The sequence below is a fragment of the Melopsittacus undulatus genome, chromosome 7 (assembly GCF_012275295.1).
Source record: "Melopsittacus undulatus isolate bMelUnd1 chromosome 7, bMelUnd1.mat.Z, whole genome shotgun sequence".
In the NCBI taxonomy this organism is placed as follows: Eukaryota; Metazoa; Chordata; class Aves; order Psittaciformes; family Psittaculidae; genus Melopsittacus; species Melopsittacus undulatus.
Window position 1 is genome coordinate 9,101,574 of NC_047533.1, and position 21,165 is coordinate 9,122,738.

Consider the following 21,165-nt stretch of genomic DNA (forward strand, 5'->3'; position numbering starts at 1 on the left):
CAAGGAAATAAAAGTTAATCATAAAACCTGCAACAGTTGTATCTCACACACGGAGCAGAAAAACTCAGCACTGGGCATTTATGCTTCGTAAGAATAACTGTGCAGCTGTTTTAACTGCAGATTTGTATTCCCCACAGAAAAGATTATGCAGATGCCACAGGGGCAGATCAAATATGCCTCAATGCGAAGTGGCCACTGACACAAGGGATTTTGGGAAGGGACATTTCCAGCCAGTGGCAACAGATAGCACGAGGCAGTAAATGACGGGCTAGTGCTCCAGCTCTGATTTACCACCCCTGTGCTATATGGGTGACTTCCATTTTCAAATCCAAACTCATTTCTTTCATATTAGTTTGCAAAGTGAGAAGGACTCAAGGCCAGCTTGTCTGACAGGATGGCAGCTGTCACTCCATGTAGACAGACCCCGAAATGAAAGAGCAACCCAGCACGTGGAAGTAGAAAGTCCTGACACTTTAATTATCTGAAGAGATTACAAGATGAAAGCCTTCCTCAAGGCAAATGTATATTAGTATTGATATAGTCGTTGTGCTTTTCAGTAAGAGAAATAGGAGTCTGTATTTACATAAGAAACTATAGTGTCTGAGATCTTTAAATATCATATTTATGGAAATGATTCTGAATTACAGCATTTACAAAATAAAAACAAGCTTGAATAAATATTTAGTCCATTAAATAAGATTTTCTTTTTTCACAGAAGCAACTTTTTGTGCATATTTATTTCACAATTGAAGTTTGTTGTATTTTTTTATCCTATAAAAGAAGCATTAAATTTGTTGTTTATTTTTTTCTTTATTTTTCTCTAAAAATAAACCTGCAATAATCATTGCAATGTGAAGCCTGAGATTTAAGCCTGAATAAGTATCATTGCTTGCACCACATGACCCACCTCCCACCAATCACCCAACTCCACACCTTTCCAAACTCTGGTGAATGCTGACACTCCAATTCGAGGAATCCATGGGAAGGATTTCAGGGAAATAATAAAAAGATAACTAAGGTGAGGATAACACATCGTAGCTGACATTGTCTACAAACAGCATCATAAGGCTTGTGCATTACACATAAACTAAGTGAAGCTGTTTTATCTGGTTCAAAACGACAGTAGTGCCAAACTGTTGTACCCTTATATGGCTCATTAACACTGAATAATAAACCACTTAACAAAGGGAATATCCCCCAAAAAATAAATTAACAAAGAAAAAATCAACACTGGCCAGTTTTGCTTTATGATTTTGAATGACAGCCCCTCTCAAGCACGATACTGCCAACAACGTCCTCGTCCTTTTTTGTATTTATCGCTTTGAAACAGTGTGTACCACTGTGAGTCAGGAAAGGGGATACAGCAAAGAGCTCTTGATCTCATTTCCTCTGTAACCACAGCACACACTGTCTCGCTTTTCATGTGGCTAACTCAAAGCATGTCCAAACGCCTTTGAAACCTCAGTGCTCAGGGTGCTCTTACTGCAAACTGTTTGTGCAAGATCATAGCACGAATCCATGAGTCTTATTTCTTTCCCCTTCAAGTGGAGATGAAAACTAATCCCTGGTGTTTCAAATAAATACAAGCGTCTTCCGAGCTGTTAGCATGAGTGAAGTAACAGTATGCAGTATTTTACACAGTTACTCTGCCAAATGTGGACAAGAAGTACCCTTCTCTGGCTGACTGCTCTGTAAGACCTTTTGAATCTATCACTACATATTTGCCTTTTAAGAACCATTTAAAAAAAGCAATACAGGAGAAATTATTTGTCACATCTACTGAATTTTGCTGCTAAACTCTTTCAAAAATACGTATTTTAATATTTGGTAACCTGAATATTTGGTAACTGAAGTCTGTTAAGTTTGAAATACTGATATAGAAACCAAAGCTCTCTGTCAGGCTTTTATTCATGGGATTTAGTATATTTTATGCAGATTACAAATACTTCCAAAAGCCCAAAATATGGAACTGGAAGTTGTAAAACTGAACTTTAGAAGACGACTTGGAGTTATTGCTCTGCTCAGTACATGAAAGGCAACAGACATATACTGCTTCAGGACCTTCAGTGCTTCCTATGTGATTCACAGAAGATTTTGCCTTTTAAGTATAGAATATGGATTTGAAATTGTTTTCCTTTAATTCTAGCATAGGTAGCAAAAATCTAGTAATGGGAAAGTTAAACCGCAGCAGGAGGGAGAGCGCTGACATCCACAGCCATGCTGGTATTCTGGTGAGCACAGAAGTGTCGGAGCTTTGGGACTGATTTGCTGGGATGGACTGGTTAACTGGCTACTCTGTTCCTAGCGTGTAAGGTAAGCAGCAATGCTTGTTCGATTCTTGGAGCCCTATTTCCTTCCACACAGTGCATTTGTTCTGCATATGGCATCGTAACATCAATGTTATAAATTCATGGAAGACTGTACTTTAGCCTTAGAGCTACAGTCGCTTCATACTTCCCTTTAGCAGCTTAGTAAAATGCAATAAAAACTGTCTGTACAAAATTTATAATAATGGATGTCAAAGCCTACATGCCCTCACGGGATCCCTCTTTAAAGTTAATACTTGGCTTAGGTCAAATATATCAGTCCGTGTAAGACCCCATGACACACCAGTGGTTTAATACATCAGATACCAGCTTTGTCACTATAGAAAGGAGTGACATGGAACACGTAACAGTGAGTGCAAACACGGACAGGCTTCATCTGACCATAACGAGGTAATGGAGCAGAGTGGGAGGAACAGCGGGAACAGAAGATCTGAAAAACAAAAGGGAGATTTCACTTTAGTTCCTTGTAAGGGCTGGATGGGACAAAATGGATTTCAAGAAAGGGCAGAGAAGATGCTGCTGGACTTTTGTGTACTGGCAACACCACCCTCCTCAGCACAGCAGATGAAAGCCCTCTGCAGACAATTCATAGCCCAATAGCCAATTAACCTGACTGTGCTGAGCCTCTCTGACACAGGTACCCAAGCACTGCCATTAGCCAAGGCAGGCCTGTCTGGCTCTGCAGGTCACGGAGGAAGGCAGCTCCACCACAGATGAAAAGAAGCATCTCTCTCCCTTGGTTTTAAAGAAAGACTAGGAGAATATTTGTGATGTGTGTGTAATCTCCAGGGTTCCTGCTCCTCCAAGCCCACTCCAAAGTTAACAAAAACAGCTTCTCCACCCTCTTCATTTTTAAGCTGTGCGGGAGCCAGCAAGCGGAACAGGACTGCAGGTCTCTGGCTTCCTGAGGCACATGACTGCTTTTTAATTCCTCACTCCCTCTTCCTCCCCCACAAACTCACAAAGCAGCAGCTCTACACACCGCAGTCAGCCTGCAAAGGCTTAGGAAGAAAGCAAAGGGACACACCATCCGTGCAGCTGAGCTGTGTACCACCCCTCACAGTGGAGGCTGCTGTGGCTCATGAAAGCTTACAGCAGTAGCTCAGAGTGCCTTTGGATTTGGGGTGTTTGTTCCAGGGTCTCAACAGGGAGTTCTGATTTTTAGCAGAGAAGTGCTTATTGCTGTATAGAAGTCAAAACCTCCTCCCTACTTCCTAAACATAACCCGAGCAGTTGACAGTCAAGACATATGAAACCACTTGTGACTGGAGAACGCTATGGAAGTGCACCCATTCTGCTGTGCAGCCGAGTTTTGTTGTACACATTAATTTGCTGTTATCTTTGGCAGACTTTCTCACTTGTTTGACTGAGTCATTACCTTGCCACAGCTCCGACAGTGGTGCTTCCTGCGAATGACTGTGAAAGGAGCCTTGCACGCAGTGCAGTAGCTGCAGACTTCATCTGGAACCCAGTCAGGAGGATCTGTCAAAAACACAGCAGCAAAAGGGAACATAAATCAAAAGGGAATAAAACCAAACTTGCAATTACCAAATCCTCAAGGGACTAAGGAGAATAAAATGTAACAGCAGCTGCTTTCATTTGAGCTTCTCAAGGTGCTTTGTGAACAGCTGGGTGAGATCAGGATACCCAGGAGGGCTCAACTCCCTCTTTTCTGCCAGGCTCTCACCTCTGGGCCAAGCACAGCAAGCACTGAAACAGAACACAGCAGCTTTGCAGTCAAAATGAAGTATATTCTATTCAAATGAAAGTGGCAGGGAAAAGGAGATAAGCAAAATGAAGTATGAAGACAAGAAACTATTAAAACAGAGCTGGATCACAGGTGTTTTTGTCAATGCACCCAATGCATCAAAATGAGCTTAGAGCTGAGATCATTCCCAGTCTCTTCAGCCATCCCTACACAAGAAAGGCTGACTGCTTCTCTGCAATTATGCAAGCAACCCCACAGATAATGAAGTCGAAGCCTGATTACTGTCTGCTGAACTATTAGGACTCTTACTGGAAGCCACCAGTAACTATAGAAAAACCACGAAATCAAGTGTACAAGACTTAGCAGAGAAAGAATTTGACCATTATCCCAAACAACATGTTTCAGTTGTCTATTTCTCCTGTGAGCTCTCTAAACTCTCATTAAAGCCAAGCAGGGAAATGATTTGGTTTTGGCAAAGCAGAAGGTATTAGGCTCACTTCTGTTGAGATGCTTCTGCTAGGGACAGGCTGACATGACCTCAGAGCATCTCAAATTACAAGAGAAGAAATGACGTAGTCGATTGCTTAACTAAGTTGTTAAAAATCTAATGAAGGGCAAAGCAAGTTTTATCTAAGAGCAATCCAAGGACACAGCAAACACAACTGCTGGATGTTATTTACTCAAGTTCCCTATATGCATCTTCTGAGTGTTATTTACAGTATGCAACCCATGCAATTGCTGATTTATAAACCTGACAAGCAAAATCTCTGCCTCAGGGAGCATATTATCAAGCAACAAAATATATGGTGCAGTTAATGCAAAGGTCAACAGGACTACAGCTACAGGCAGAGAGAAGATAATTAAATGAAAAATCCACTACATTGTTCAAACATAACCACGAGCAGTTTTCATGTGTTTGTCATACTGCAATGTTTGCCAAATTAAAAGTAAGAAGGAGCTAGCATTCGATGCAGAAAATGTTCAAAAAGCAGATTAATAAAAACAAACAGAACTCTGAATCTTGACTCAGCTTTTACAGGCTCCTCTGAACTATTTTGGAAACTGAAGTAGTTCAAAGAAGCAGTCTTTCACTTAATAAACAAACTGGTCTGATAAAGATCACAACTGTAGGGACAGCAACCAAAACCAAAGTCTGTGTGCAAAGAGATAACCGGTGTGGTGAAAAAAGGCCCAGAGATTGCACAGAGCAGCTTTTACCTCATCCCTGGGAGCAGTTCATGAGAAAAGGTTTTGTGGGGACACAAGGCTACAAATTCCTACTTCAAACGCAGGCTCCCTTCAGCAGCAGGGAGGAGCAGGACTGCCACATTAAGTCAAAGCATAAAGAGCAAAGAAACCAAGATGTTTTCCTTTCCAGGTCTTGTCCTTCTCTGTAAACTCACTAGCCAGTACATAGGAAGTGAAACTTATTCCTAATACTAGTTTAGGATGCTGATTTTGAAAGCTTTCCTGATTCACAGGAATCTGATCTAAAACCATGGCAAATCTGATGGCCTTGAAGCATCTCCATGTTCTCCATCCAGGAAGCTCCTTGGGTTATCACGTATAATCTAAACACACTGAGCCAATAATGATATTCATGTTTAAAACGTGCAGTTAGACTACTTAGCTATGATCATGTTTTTCAGGGATTTAACTATCCCATTGATACCCACTAATTTTAAAGACAGCAAAAATCAGAAAGTTACTCAAACTCTATGCTATCAGGTTTCCATCCCAGATGAACGCAGAGCTGATAGAAGCAGGTTTGGTAAGATGATTACTTTGCTACCGATGCTTTACCAACTGCATTATCAAGTGGGCTACCATGTTCACCTGTACCTAGGTTCCTGATTTTAATATTCGTAAAAAAGACAAAAAACACAGGCCCTGCAACACGCCAATATGAAGTGCAACTTCTGCAGCAGCCAGTACCTTAATCGCTCCTTCTCTTAGATCCTAGTACAGACACATCATAAGCTAACAAAACTCCATCACAAAGACTCTGGAGCTCATCAGAAAACATTTTTCTACTCAGGTATTTACCATTTGGGTTTTGCTTTATTTTTTCTTCTGTTATTGCCCTTGAAGTGCTGCATTGAAAAAATTATTTGTTTAATTGACCTTGCATGGGTCTATCTCCAGTGCTAAATAAAACCTGCACCCCCCGTGAGAAACAGCAAAGTTATTTTGATAAATAACAACCTTATAAACTGATAATAATCCTACAGTACCCAGTTCATAGCTCATGGTTGCAGAATTACTTGACTGCCAGATGAATTAATCAGCAAACTGTATTTATAACTGCATTTTTAAAAAACCACAACTTAGTGGTACTTGATGTATAAAACCAGTATAACCCTCTCTACTGAATGTTCTCCCACATTAAAGGGCCTCTTTCCACCTCCACACCGGTGTCATGTCGGCTGATTCACTAAATTAATACATCAGTGGAGTGAGCTAAAGGGCATGTGTTAACCCAGACAGTGAGTCAACAACAAAAGGCCCTTTGACAGGGTTACATGACCAGCCCCATACCCTGCTGGTTCTGGGGTTTAGTGCCCTCCTAGCATTCCAATTGCTGTTACCAAGATCTGCTGCACTGCAGCACACCCCCAAATAGTAACACTTGGTTATATAACAGCTTTTAACATTCAAAACGCTGTACAAACGTTAATTGCTTTGCTCCTCATCACCCAGCTACAGTCACTAAGCGTGTCGGGAGAAATCAGGAGAGAAATGTCTTGCCCAAAAATCATACAGCAGTGCAGCCTTGAAATAACATTCAAAATAAGAAACTTTGGGCCATTAGCCCTATGCCTTTGCATCCAGTCATGACTGAAAATGTCCTTACACTGAATACAAACAGACTTCAATTTGAGAGTATGCACTTGGAAGTTAAACACAATCCTGGCTGAAGCCAGTGTGCTCACAGTGGCAAGAAGGATGAAGCCTGAATGACTCAGTCTCTGAGCCAGTGTGAGCCCCAGTGGCAACAGAATCCCACCCTTTGGTCCCCCTCACAGGCCTCACTCAACCTTAGGAGCAGCCCTTCTGACTTAACATATATTAATGATTGAGTCATCAGGCTTTTTATAGAACAGGTTTTTGAAATACTCTCTGAAGAGCAGTCTCATGAGGGGATAAAGCTTCAATACAAGGAGCAGAGTGAGTTACAGATTAAACCCTTAGCATGAGCCTGAAGACATGCTGGAAGCAGGGCAGCAGCATTGCACCCGTAGGCTTTTATGTTATAGTCCTTCTCTGGGCTATGCTGCTCCATTAGCTCTGCATGCAGCAGCAAATGGAAACATTCAGTCTCTACAGCACTATCTGCCTGTGCTTCAGGGATTTGTACAAAGAATAGAGGGAAAACCTTGTTTGTGGGCTAACTGGCCCACTGCTTTATCATGCAATGTGAGTTAAGAGAAGTCTGCTGGGAAAAGGATGAAGACCATTGCACAAACATCAAAGAGGAGGAGGGAGGGAGGGAAGGGATTAACAGACAGAAAGACTGCAGAAATAAATTTTAGGAAGAAACATTAAAAGCATGTACAGGCAAAAAAAAGCCAGAGAAAGGAAAAGAAACAAGTATTTAAATGAATGAGAGACAAGTTTTGAGAAAGGAAAAGGCACAAGATGAAATTAAATAGGGCAAAGACTAAAAAAACACATTTTAAAAGGAGAAACAGTATTCCCAACTCCTAACTATTAAAAAAGCCTGGCATTATGATCTCTCGTAAAGCATGGAATTTTATGGTCTTTTTTATTAGATTTATGCTATAGTTTTTACAATTCACCTTTACACATCTATGCAACCTCATTAGCTGAAAAAGTTCTCTTTAAAAAGTTAAAAATCTCACATAAATCCAAGATGCTGGAGCCTTAAAACACACATCATCATGATTTAAAAAATCACAAGACACTGTAAACTGTTAAAAAGCACATGTGACTTAATGTTGCTTAAGCATGTGCAACAGACCTATTGCTGTTTCATCTAATCCTATAAAAAACAAGGAGAAATCTCAGTGTCCCAGAACACGAGAGGAAGAGAGCTTGGACTCAGGTCCCTCAATAGTGTTGACTGAAACAACATTAAACCAGAAAGCTTAAGTTCACTCAGTGGTGCTGAGAAACAAACTCAGGTGAGGAGGAAACAATCCCCACAGTTGTTGGAGCTTGCAGAAAGTTTAATGTAGCAAATCTAGACTCTGGTACAAAACAAATCAGAAGACATGCACACCACTGATGAAGAGCAGTTATAAAACCCTTAGCTTGTGCATTGTCACCAGACAACTGACAGAAAAGACCCTTCCTGCATCTTTTGTTTTGATCAAATATTCCTAATGCAGATAGCTCCTCCTGCATCGATGTGCATTAGGCTTTAGTGCGCTTCCATCATAACCCTGATTATGTTTTTACCAAACTAACCTGAAGAGGGCTGCTCAGCAGCCTGTGGAACTTCCACTGCCACAGCCGTCAAAGCACATTACCCTCACAGCTGCAGAAAAGGTCAGATGGGCTTGCTGGAGCTCTTCTGATGAAAGCAGGAATTCTCACAGTTTTAAGTATAGGAAGTAGAGAGCTCAGGTGATGTGACTTTACCTCTCACTTCAACTGCTACAGTAAGATGAACCTTTTTGTCCCTTATCACACGATTTTCTACATGTCATTCTGGTTAATCTCTGACTTTCATATAAGATTTCTGGGAGGCAATTGTAGCAAAGTAATCTACCCCTGCACAGTAGATTCACCGTTGAGTACAGCTGGCTTCAAGTTTTTCAATAGAAATAAATTTTCTGCTTCAAAAATATTGTTTGATGAAAATTTCAAGGGTGAGGAAGAAAACAGGCACAGACTTAATAGCTTCAAGTATAGCTTGTACCAGACAGCTTTCTTAGCATGGAGCTCTGCAGACTTGAGCTCAAGTATCTGCTCTAATTCAACACAACCTTGAACGGCAATGTCCTGTGTCAGTTCTGTACAAGTACATGATGAGCAGCTCATTCTTTGGCCAAAATAATTATTGATGTAAAATGGAACAACTGAGATAGAAAACACTGACTTCCACTGGGATATGGTTCAAATCTTTACTTCAAATCAGATGGATTGGAGACTTGGATCTTCCATACAAACATTACTAGGGGTCTTTCTCTGTTAAGAGCTACAAACCAATATAAACTAGAAGCAAGTTGATAATGTAGGCCTACTTCTATACACCAGAAGAACAGTCAATATATGTATTTTCAGGACAGACTAATACAAACCTGATCAAAATCCCAGTTATGACATTGTGGAGCTGAATAAACCCATGCTTTAAAGTAAATGTACAGTACTCTAGAGAAAGTTCGTAAAAAGTAAGTCAGATCAAATTAATGCAATACAACCTGAATTGTGATCAAAATTTGATAAGTTTACATGCACGAGTCAATATGTCTGGTTGATTGTAAAACATCGCCTCAATATAGAAAACTGGATGCTAGATTATTCTCTCTCACAGTGAGCAGAGCTGCTGGATAAGAAAAGAGTAAAAACTGATGTGGACAGAATAGGTTTGGCCATTGAACTGTGCAACAGTTTAACTTCTTTCATTGAGGAGGTTCTGCTGGTCATCATTATAAATAATAGATTAGCCATTGGCATATAGGGGAGGAAAAAAACCCTGAAGTATGCCACTAGAGTTGAACAGCTAATTCTAGAGTCACCGTGATTAGATTCTGCACATACAGTAGCATGGGTGGGATTTTTTGACCCTGTGACTTCTTACTGCAACAAGAGCTCGAGCCTTGTGAATATAAATTACAGAATTATGCTTGTGCTGCTGACTGGAGAGCAGAGAGGACTTGTGGCTAGACTAAAATGGGTGGGCTGGAATATTACGACGTGGAAAGGGATCAAGAAGAAAGAGCACGCTGTTGCACAGCAAACAGATCCTAACACCACTTGGCACAAACAGATTCTAACACCATTTGGCACAAACAGATATTTGTACTGGCAGCCACAGCAAATCCATTATAGCTGGAGTTATGACTAGGTGGTAGCAAGCAAAGCAGTTCTGTACGGATGCTAGAGGGATAAGGAGTGAAGATGAATGTATGGTTGCAGAGAGAGCCAAGATGCTACAGCAAGTATTTTCATAGAGCACCAACAGCTTCATAATGCTTTCTGTTTTCCTTTGAGAAAATCTTGTGATGCTTATTCTTAGACAAGAAATGTAAATCACTTTCTTAGCCCATCATGATATTGACCATTAAAAACATTCAGCTTCTCTCAATCGCAACAGATGAATCTTCCTGAGCAGTAAATTACCCTAAACCACATGTACGGTCAAACCCCCAGTTTGCTAAATTTCACTATTAAAAATCATCAAGCTCACAAAGATAAAACATAATGTTCTCAAATATGGGGAGCAGGGACTTAGGCTTGATCACATTTACAAACTGATGAAGAAATGAATACATAAAACCCCTTATCAAGACCAAAAAAAAAAGCTACTCAGTGTGTGTGCATATCTGTGCATATATATAGGAACCTGTTGGCAAATACAAAGCAAGTTTTGTGCTGGGGTTAGAGACATGATACCAAGCACCTAAATGGCAGAAGGACAAATAAATATGCCTCCTCAAAAAAGTCCTAGAGCACTAGGACAGCACAGATGAACACATACATCACAGGCTCAAAAATACTTTTGTTTGGAATGCCAATTTATCTGTAGTTTATTGTATTTCAACCTTCAGAAGGTCACAAGATTTAACTCTTACACCCTTGCCCATGTGAGCTGTCTCATAGTAAACATTCATATTGGTTTTACAAAGCAGACCAGCTGGTGGGTTTTGTGTACAATATAAATTGAGAAATCTGACAAAACCAAGTGATTCATCTTCATAATCCGAATATAGGCTGGAACCTTCAGTAGAATCTCAAAACCATTTATTTTTTCAGGTTGCTGGGCTTGCCTTTTTTAATTACCATTTATTGTACACAGTCTAAACATTCAGCACTTTTGGTAAGAGATATTTATTTGATAACTGGCAAATGCTTTCCTGGCAGGTTGCTTGTTGGACTTTCTCAGTTTGATACATGCTCCTGTTCTACCACGATGGCAGAACAGAGAAGCTACTGATATGTTTATTTGCTTTAAACTGGTTTTACTGACAGTTGAAATCATTGAGTGATGTGAAGTCTAGAAATGACGTACCAAAAATGATATAATTAATTTTGGTGCAACACTCAAGAATTTGAGATGACTCAATTTAGGGTGATAACTGCAGACTCCCATACTGGCCTGTGCCCAGATTTGGTCTGAAGGACAAAGCTATCAGGCTTGCTACAAGAAATAGGGCACAATGCTCATGCAGCAAAAGTTGCTTCAACCACCAGACATCTTCCACCTGCATCCAAACATCCGCCAGTATCATGGGCTTTTGCTTCCACAGTTACCAGCAAAATGAGGTAATTAGGAAGGTGATATAAGGAGGAAAAGACACATGGCTGTTGAGGTCAAAATACTGCTGTAAGTTTATACCTCATACTGGCTGCCTTAGGGACAGCAAAGCCATTAGCTTTCACTGCATATCTCGGCAGGAAAAGTCTGTACTGTGCTGCCAGCAGTGACAACTTGTGACCTGAAGGGACAGGGGCCTGGAATGTACTGTGGGTGAGTGGACAGACTGGGTGTTTTTATAGATTTCACAAATTCAAACTGACCCCCTTCAGACACCCCTTTTTGTAGACCTTCTACGGTTTGTTTTGGTTTGGAGGGTGGAGCTCATCTCTATGGTCCCCAGCACCCTCTGCGATACAGAAAATTTCTGCCCATCACCAAATTTTAAAGCCAAGTAAGAGTCTTACTAGTGTAGTCTTACTCCACTAGCCAGTTTACATGGTCAGAAGAGCTGTACTGATTTGTCCAAGGAGGTAGTTACAGCATAACTACTTACACACAAGCCAAGTAAGACCCCTAGTGAAAGCCTGCAAGATTGATTCAGACTTTCCAGTGATCAGGCACGGATATCAAAAGCAGATGACCTGCAGGCACGCTGGCTAAATGGCTTTGTTTAGAGGCTGTGTTACAGCATGGGAAAACATTGTGCCAAGGCAGACAAGCTTGTTCTGGCATCCATGTCTACTTATTCAAAAGGGACTTGGTTATGCCACGAGGCTCTGCTTTCTATCACGCAGGCATACATGAAACACCTGCAGGCAGGGGGCTGGTTTTGCTGTAGTTACCTGCATATGCTATTAATACTGAAGGCTGGGTTTTACCATTTGCTTAGGGTCATAACTGATACACACTGTCTGTGCACTGCAGGGACCCTTGTAACTCGAAAGACTGCCTCTTACCACACTCCTGTGTGGCCATAACACCACCTAAGCACCCAGACTGTTGTACTCTATTTCAATAGACAACATCCTAAGCCATAGGCTATGCTTCTCCAAACATAAAACCTTCCCCGTGCCAACAGCAGATGCCATGAAGAGCTGAATAAGATGTCAGGGAAGTGAAGACTGCCTTGACAAAATGCACATCCACTGTGAGAAGTTATTCAGCATCCTGCAGTTCAGAACACCTTGCTTTCAAGTTCTGCAAGTCAAATTCACTGACAGCATCAGGCATCGATCCAAAACAAAAGCATATGAACTGAAATGGTAGAGAATTATTAATCTCCTGCGCTCTTTTCCAATACAGCCTATACATGGTAAGGATTTGCTTAAAGATTTGTTCTTTACTGTACCTTCTGTGACATTCTGAATTATGACACAATGGAAAAATCAATTAAAAAGACTACTGAATAGCTCTTTATCTGCCACCAAATCATCTTCTTCCAGAAGAGAGGATGTTTCTACACTGCATTATACATGAATTAGCCCTGCTGTTCAAAACAGATTAGAGATCCTTTAGCCTGCAGCTTCAGAAAAAGGGTGAGCAAGCAAACCATGGGGTTTATATAAGCACAGAATAAGTTATGTAGCATTACTCTAAAACCTAATCTTGAAGAGCTTCCCCTGCCCCCATGATTTCTGATCTTTATTACAAACGACATGAACCAGCATTTCTGTGGGTCACCCTCCCATCCCCTGCTTACAGGCAGAGACAGCTTACCACTCAGCTCTCAGTTATCCTGCACTCAAAACCTCTCACTGGAAGAAAAATACTGTTTGTGGACAAACAGACAACAGTAGATCAAAGTTTTAAAGCACAGGGAAATTACTGCACACTTGAATTTCTGGGAAGCTCAGATACAGTTTCACAGTTGATGGTTTTCTTGTATTTCACACTTGACCACAGAGATACCACAGCTCTGATAATTGGACTCCTGGTGTGCTGAAACCACCACTTAGCCCTGAAGATCCAAGCTGATTGCTTTTTTGTTTGCTCCATCTCATACATCTACTTCCTTTTTTCTTATTCTTTGGCTGCAAGCACTCCAATACATTTTAATCCCCTTTTTTTTATACATTTACCATATCAGGGCTATAATCCATAACTGACTCTAAAGCGCTCCTGCAACAGCTCAGATTAAAAACCAGAGAAACAAAACCTTTAAGCTCTCAGAATTGCTTGAATCTCAATCAAAACTCCGAGACTTACATATGCACTTCACTTTTAACATGTATTCGGCGAGACTGGAGTAACCTCAGCTAACTTACCTAAAACTAACTTTTTCATTGAAGTAATATAGTGAAGAATATGAAAACAGTAGCCAAAATATTTCAATCAAACACAAAGTGAAGGAAATATGAGATGTACTTCTACCATGGGAAAAAAATATTCCACATATAGCAAATGATAGAAAGATCTCTTTAGATTTGCCTGAGAGGACCTTTCTTAAGGCTTTGCATCTTACACAGACCTCAAACTTGTCAGATGTTATACCATATACTGTATTAAAGCCTCTTCTATACAGAACTTTCCTCTACTGATACAAAGGAATTCATAGTGGATATGACAGTTTGTAGATGAGCTTCATGAGGCTGTTCGAAAAAACTGGAAACAAACATGCTTGAGTTCATCATTTGACTTTGTCTCTAAACCATACCATGACAACATTTTATAGTCACTTTCCAGAGCCAAACATTGAAAGAGTTTTCTTCTCATTTTAATGATTTTTTTATATATATGTACATACATCACTTGCCTCATTTTATTTCACAGAAAAAAAGAAAGTACCTTCAAAATCCCCATCTCTGGCTTTTGCTGCAAGTTCTGAGGATGAAATACTTTCTTGACATAAAGCACAATCTTCCAATGCTGCACTTCTTAAACCCTGATTAACTGCAAAACAAACCAAGAAGTACTTGAATTCTTCTTCTTCCAATTTGCACTCAGAGCATTCATGTTAGGACATCTGGATTAGATTATAGTAGCATCTATATGCACCTTCTTAGACATCTTGCTTTTTTTTTTTACACTGACAGAGAGTGATATAAAAGTCTCTGCTACTTTTCTTTGGAATGACAACAGAAATGAAAGATGCTGTTATTACAGGACATGCAGTCCTCTTAATTCTAGCAGTTTTGCTGCATCCTGTATTTTATTTCCCAATTCTTAACTTGGATCCCTTATAAAGAATATATTATGAGAACCAACTAGAGATTTCCTACGTGAATCACACACATGCATATCCCAAAGAGAAACTTCAACCCCCGATGAACGACAAGAATCCCTGACTTTTATTTATGCTGTCATTTTGTTTACTTTTGTCAACACCTTTAATTTTAATGTAATAGTCCATCCATTAGAAATTGGTCCAAGCAAGTACTATTGACTAACATATATTTCCTAGTGATAATTTTTTACAGCTCCGGGGTTTTTATTACTCTCATTTGAATGTTCAGGAGCTCTTTGATGCTCTCTTGAACAATTCTATCTAACCCTATTTTTTCCTGTCAATAAAAATCTCCAGTTTCTTTTTACATCATGGCATCCTGCTACCATAAAAATGTGGCAGTTTCAACCACAAATGATAGAGGACTGTAATTCATGTTGTGCATTATCCAGTTGCAGAGTTGGATTGGATCAGAGGTTTGTCTGCTAACTTAAACCAAAAATTCACTGCAGAAAACAAATGTTTATATGTCTTTACCTTTCTTATGCTTTTCCTTGTCTTCCGTTTCAGGTTTGGTAGCCATAACTTCAAACAAGGTCTTTAAGATACTTCTCAGATCACTAGCATAGTTTGTCTGCAGCTGGTCAGCAACACCTTAGGAATTTGAGAAAACAGATAAACCATTACTAGACTCTTACACCAGCCTTAAGAAAAGTATTTAGATTTGCCTGCAGCTATCAGTAATGGCCTTCTATTTATTTTTGAAGGGAGAATTTACTCATGTTATGAATAAAAATTAAACATTTAAACTAATTTTTCCCAAAGGCAAAGTTACATTCTGGCATTCATGCTAATTTGATACGTATCTTCTTTGTATTTTGCTAGGAAATCCTGATTCTTTTTGCATCAAAATACAACCACTACATCAAATTCTTCCCTTGAACACATAGGGCATCACCAAGAAAAAGAAAGCACTTTAAAGTCAAACCTGTTGCACGCCCTAACTCTTTATCACTACAGGTTTAAGATATCTGCATCTTGATTCTGCAAGTTCCCATCAGTCAACAGGTCCTTCTAGACCAGTTTGCACGTAAGGCCCTAAACCAATTTTCCTGCAAGGTCATCTCTAGTGTATTCTATCATAACTTTACATGCAGCCAAAAAAAAAGAAAGATTAATAGCTTTTATATTTACTGTAAGGGTGCTGAGGCACTGGAATGGGTTGCCCAGGGAGGTAGCAAATGCTCCATCCCTGGCAGTGTTCAAGGCCAGGTTGGATGAAGCCTTGGGTGATATGGTTTAGTGTGAGGTGTCCCTGGGGGATTGGAACTTGATGATCTTAAGGTCCCTTCCAACCCTGACTATTCTATGATTCTATGATTCAGAACAAAAGGCAACTCTCATACCTGAGATACAGACAAAAAGGCGGTGAATAAGATCATTACTGCCATGAAATCTGGATCTGATCTTTTCTCGTGTGGCAATTTTAGCAGCCTGCAAAGCGAGCTGGATTTCTTCCTGATCGATGTCATCAGATGAACAAGAACTTGTCATTAAACTGCTGTCAGAGGAAAAAAAAAGAAGTGAAGAAAAGTAATGTAAATCTTGGCGCAGTTGTTCAGGATGTTCAGCAAATCCTAAGGGGTTTATGACTCAGGGAAGGCTCTATAGCAAACTGGAACTAATTGCTGTAAATTCTTGTTGAAGTTAATCAACATGCAACTGATCAGCATCAGGTTTGATTTTCACTCTGTGGCATAGCTGCAAAAAAACTTTCAAGTAGAAAATCACTTGTCTGTATTTTATTGCATTTTCCTTAGCAATCACAAAGTGCTGCACCATTCTTCACGTTAACTTCTAAAAGCTCAGCCCTCAGACCATAACTCCACCAAAAACCTGAAAGGGGAGAAATGACCTAAAAATGCGAAGGCCAGTTGGGAAGTCAACTTCGAAATTTATTAGTGTGGAAGCTAATTTGAAAAAAAGGATTTCTGAATTATGTTACCTTGAAAGAGTGAGAATAGAATCTAAATATAGCCTTACATAAAGAAATATGGGAAGAACAGTGATAAAACATAATAGACACAGTAGAGAGGTAGATTAGTCTCCTTATATACCTAACTGAAGAAATTATTGAAATGTCAAACTGTTGTAAAAGAGTGGCTCATCTGCTCCGAAGAGATGAAAACGTGTCGCCAAATGTCTCCTACAGCCTTAAATTTTCTTTTAAAAACCAAATGCACAGTTACCAGCAATTTCCACCTCTTGTTCCTCCTCCACCTTTTTTGGAGAGAAAGCCTGAAAGAACCCAAGACCCCAGGGAAGCTTTGGTAGGAATCCAGTTACTTCAAATATCAGGAATTATCTAAATCCTCTGTAAATCAAGATTATTTTTATTTAGTTAGTTAGTTATTTTTAGTTAACTTAGGAAAAAGTAGCATTTTGCTGATAGAAAACCCCTTAAGTGGGAGTAAAGCACAGGATGGAATTACACTGAAGCCCTAAGGGATTCACTGTTGACCAAAGGAGGTATGCCTTTTCACTCTACTGTAGTCAGAAACTGAGGAACACTAAACCATTTTCCCACATACTGGAAAAAATGAATCTTACTAATAATTACAAAAATAAAATACTTATAATTGCACTTGGGCTGGCCAAAACTCCAGGCTCCAGTTTACTATGCAGACAACAACTATGTTAAAAATAAGTTACAGACTGACTAAATAGTGTGCATAATGAAGGAAATAGTTTCTAACACATTCCGAGTTCAATCTGCTCTTATTAGGTGCCAAAACATTCAGTACCTTGCAGATCCCATCTCTACGGCAGCATACATGAACAGTTACTGAAGGATAAAACACACAGGTAACATCTGTACTTATTTATGGGCTACAGTTTTGGAATTCAATATGTAGTCTATGCAGATAATCCTTTCAAATGTAAAAGGGGAATGACTAGACCATACAATCTTAAAAGCACTAGTAAAAACAGAACTGAAAAGAAATAAATACTGGAGATTAGTTATTAATAGAAATATCAATGGAAGATGTGCAGCGTAAGTACATTAACTGGCTTCCAATTCTTTCAGAGACACAGGTCTGCAAGCGACTCATTTTGTTAATGTTATCTATTGCTAACAACAAAAGCAAAACCTTGTAAAAAGATGCTAGCTCTGTTTACAGTTCCTTCAGCACCATGACTGATGAGATTTATTAAAGGTACTGAGAACTGCATGAGAATTCTCTCTTTCAATTTTTCCTTTGCTTTTCCATAGGGGATATATAATAGTAAGCCTGTCTGTGGAGAAAGATCTGTGTTCAAGACAATGAAAAGGTCATGTAAGAACATGGCTTATGAAGGAGTAAAATGGAAGGTACTAAGAGCCAGGAAGGAATTCCTGATTTGTGATGGTATGTAGTCAGATGATTGCCTATTCACCCAAATGCTCACATATGCAAATAAAAAAGCTTGCTCGCAACACAGCCAAGTAAGGCTTACTTTTTTACCCCTTGTATTTAAAATAATTGATATTACAATGATATACACATTTGCACTACAAACTGCTCTCCAAAGCAAGCATGGACCTCACAGCAGAGACAAATGCAGTCTGTGTCTCTAATTCTACATCCCCAGCAGAATGGTCTCTTTGAAACTCCCCACAAGCAAAAAACTTAGTGCAGGGGAAAGCTGGGGCACTGATTCAAAGATGACTCTTTCCCCCAAATCACAGTTGAAGAAATATTTCAAAGTAAGGTGTTAAGTGGGCAGAGAGCTGTGAAGAGCGCTTAAGTATCTAAACTACTTAGTCCTTTTCTGTTCTGCAGAAGAGGAGAAAGGCTCATTCCACAGCTCTAAGCTCTGAGCATTTTTAATAATAGTGGTTGCCCTTCCAAGCCTCCTCCAATTGGAAGGAATGAGTTTTACCTACTTCCTACTGCCTCCAAAGAATGTGTTTTTATCTACTCCTGTTCCAGAGGTTTCTGCATTAGATTTTGTGGTGTGTCATTGGGACTGCTCGTGTCACACAACATGACTGAATGGAACTTTTTGATCTAAAAATCCCTAAAACAGAGCACATATACATTGCTTCAGCACTGTGGGATGGAAGGTCAGCAAGTAGGCACACTCACATTTACAAGAGACATATGTGCAGTCATAAGTAATGTCCATATACAAGAGATTCAAAAAAGAGGATATTTTGTATTCAGCATCACTTATGCCACTGCAAAGAGAGAAGCGAACACTCCAAAATGATTTAAAACTGAACCTAAGAACCACTACAGAGCTGGAATCAAGTACTCTGTCTTTACCAACAGGACCAAGTCAGATTTAGACAAAAATTACTCTCAAAGAATGAGTAATGACCATCTGTTTTTTTACTTTAAAATACGTCTTTAATGTTAAAGAATGCAGCCAGAAAATTATTGTAGAGGCAATCAGAAACACTGTAAGAACAGAAACTTTGCAATTGTTTCAAATAAGCAGCAAAAGAGACAGCTTTTCTTATATCAGGGCATCCCAAACAGCAGTGACTGAATCTGTACAAATATTAAATATTCTTGTGATTTGAAACTGGTATTATAGAAAACAAACCCAAGTTTTGATCTACAGAGTTCAGCTTACCTTTTCTCCAAGTTACTCTTTCAAACAAGTTATTTTTTTAGTTCTATAAGGAATACTCTCCTATTTTGCTTATCTAACATGCATAATTTGGTTCAAAATTCTCAGCTGATATGAGATGTATAGGAAGCATTTCACTAATGTCAGATTACACTCATATCTGGAATGTTTCACTACCTATATCTGCAGAATCAAGTATCACTGCAGAATACAAACAGCCTTAGTAACTAACTAGAGATAAGTCCGCATTCTCTAAACTTCTGCGTTACCCAAGGAATTAGGTTAAGATGAGATAATACCAAACAAGCATGAACATTGTCAAATGTTTATCACATAAAAAATGCTTACCATGTATTTTTCTAAACATTGCAAAGTTAACACATCTGAAGGTGAATATCAAAAACAAGTTACGTCAAAGTTTCATTCCAACAGTAAGTCTGAAGGAACAGATACCCTTTGGCAGTTACAATGAATTAGCTTTTTACCTAACTCAGCCAGCATCTATCTAGAAACTTTAAAATTATTCTCCATTTGTCAGAATAGAAGAATAGCAAGACTCTTTCAACGCTTTAAAGATGTATCTCTAGATCCTTGCCTGGCTTGACTCTGAAATTTAGTCAAATATGTACAGGCAAACAAAAGCCAATACCATGTACACAATACCATCTTTCACTTGTGAAACCAATCTGCTTTACAGCTTTTAAGTTCCAAAGGATAGTTGTGATCCACGTTAAGCAGTAGTATCCATACCAACAGAAAACAGGAACAAGAAGGTTATTACTGACATTTTCAGAAGTGGCCAGTCACTTTAGGGGAAAATGCATGATAACATAGGCTTGGTGCTGTATGTGTTGGTCATTGACACTCATTCAAAATCAATAAAAGCAGCAAAGTCAAAACGAACCAACCAAGATCAGTTGATTCAAAGTTGGTCTAAATATAAATATTTTACACTTGTACTCAAAAATACTTAATGACATAGGAATCTGTGACCACTCAAATATTTCTTTCCAAAATTGTCTAGAAGCATTTGGTTCATTAAACCTGAAATTTGCTCTGAACTGAATGCAGAATGCATGAGAGAGTCTGAAAGAATTTCTCATTACTCACAAACAAATCCTCAGAGTATCGTAAGCATGCATTAAATACAAAGCAGTGGCAGATAAAAAGAATTTAAAAGCTCACTGTATTGAATGAACACAAAGAAATAATGTTTCCAAAAGAGTAATAAAAAACTTTTCAAAAAGTGGTTTTGTTTTGTTCCTTTGCCTTTAGAAATCTTAGATCAAAATCAATAGAGAGTCACTACTTGCAAAGGAGAAAAACCCAACATACCTATTCCACTGTATATGATGCGATTTTCTCACCAAACTTAAAAGGAATGTAAGACCAGTCTGTAAGTCTCTGATTTCAGGAAAGGTCTTTGACTGCAACTAATTATCAGGTACAGATTTTAGAAGTGATAATTTTAAACTGAGAAAGCCCAAGTTCCAACAAGGCAAAATCATCCCAACCAAGTCTAAGAGCCAACACTTAGAAACTGTATGAATGATACTACAAATATTTATTAGGAAAGTGTTAACACATAATTCAGTGACTATCCTTACACCACTTGTTATATACAAGTACCTGTGACATCAGTGATTGCTATTTACTTGCCCTGGAAATCTTCAAACTACACAAGCATATGCATAAGTAAAACACAACTATTTGCAACCAAACAGTTAACACCTTCCTGCTGTTGTGTGAATTCAAAGCTTGTAAATCCACTTCATAGTGAATTGAAACCCCATGTATTGAAAATGGTACTATTCTGATGCAGAGGTTTACCCATTTTGCAAAACTAGAAGGATACATTTTGAGACAAAGCTGCTCTTCAGGAAAATTTCGTGTATGCTATACAGTATCTGGTGAGAGCCCTTGGACAATAGCGAAATGTGAAAACTGCAATAGGTTTTTT

At 39.1% G+C, this 21,165-nt stretch overlaps 1 protein-coding gene across 4 annotated transcripts in view; it reads right to left on the reverse strand.

The window, feature by feature from the left end:
- Positions 1 to 450: 450 nt before the first annotated feature.
- Positions 451 to 21,165, reverse strand: part of ZFYVE28 (zinc finger FYVE-type containing 28) — a 151,588-nt gene continuing 130,873 nt past the window's right edge. For 2 of the 4 annotated variants that reach the window (XM_031048432.2, XM_031048431.2), the window contains 5 exons: positions 15,992 to 16,143; positions 15,123 to 15,239; positions 14,207 to 14,311; positions 3,706 to 3,809; positions 451 to 2,757 (listed from right to left, as the gene is read on the reverse strand). In XM_031048432.2, the coding sequence (XP_030904292.2) occupies positions 2,626 to 2,757; positions 3,706 to 3,809; positions 14,207 to 14,311; positions 15,123 to 15,239; positions 15,992 to 16,143 (610 nt within the window). In that variant the 3' untranslated portion in view covers positions 451 to 2,625. Of the gene's footprint in view, positions 2,758 to 3,705; positions 3,810 to 14,206; positions 14,312 to 15,122; positions 15,240 to 15,991; positions 16,147 to 21,165 lie in introns of all 4 variants that reach the window. The other 2 variants (XM_013128909.3, XM_005148528.3) reach the window with 2 other exon arrangements.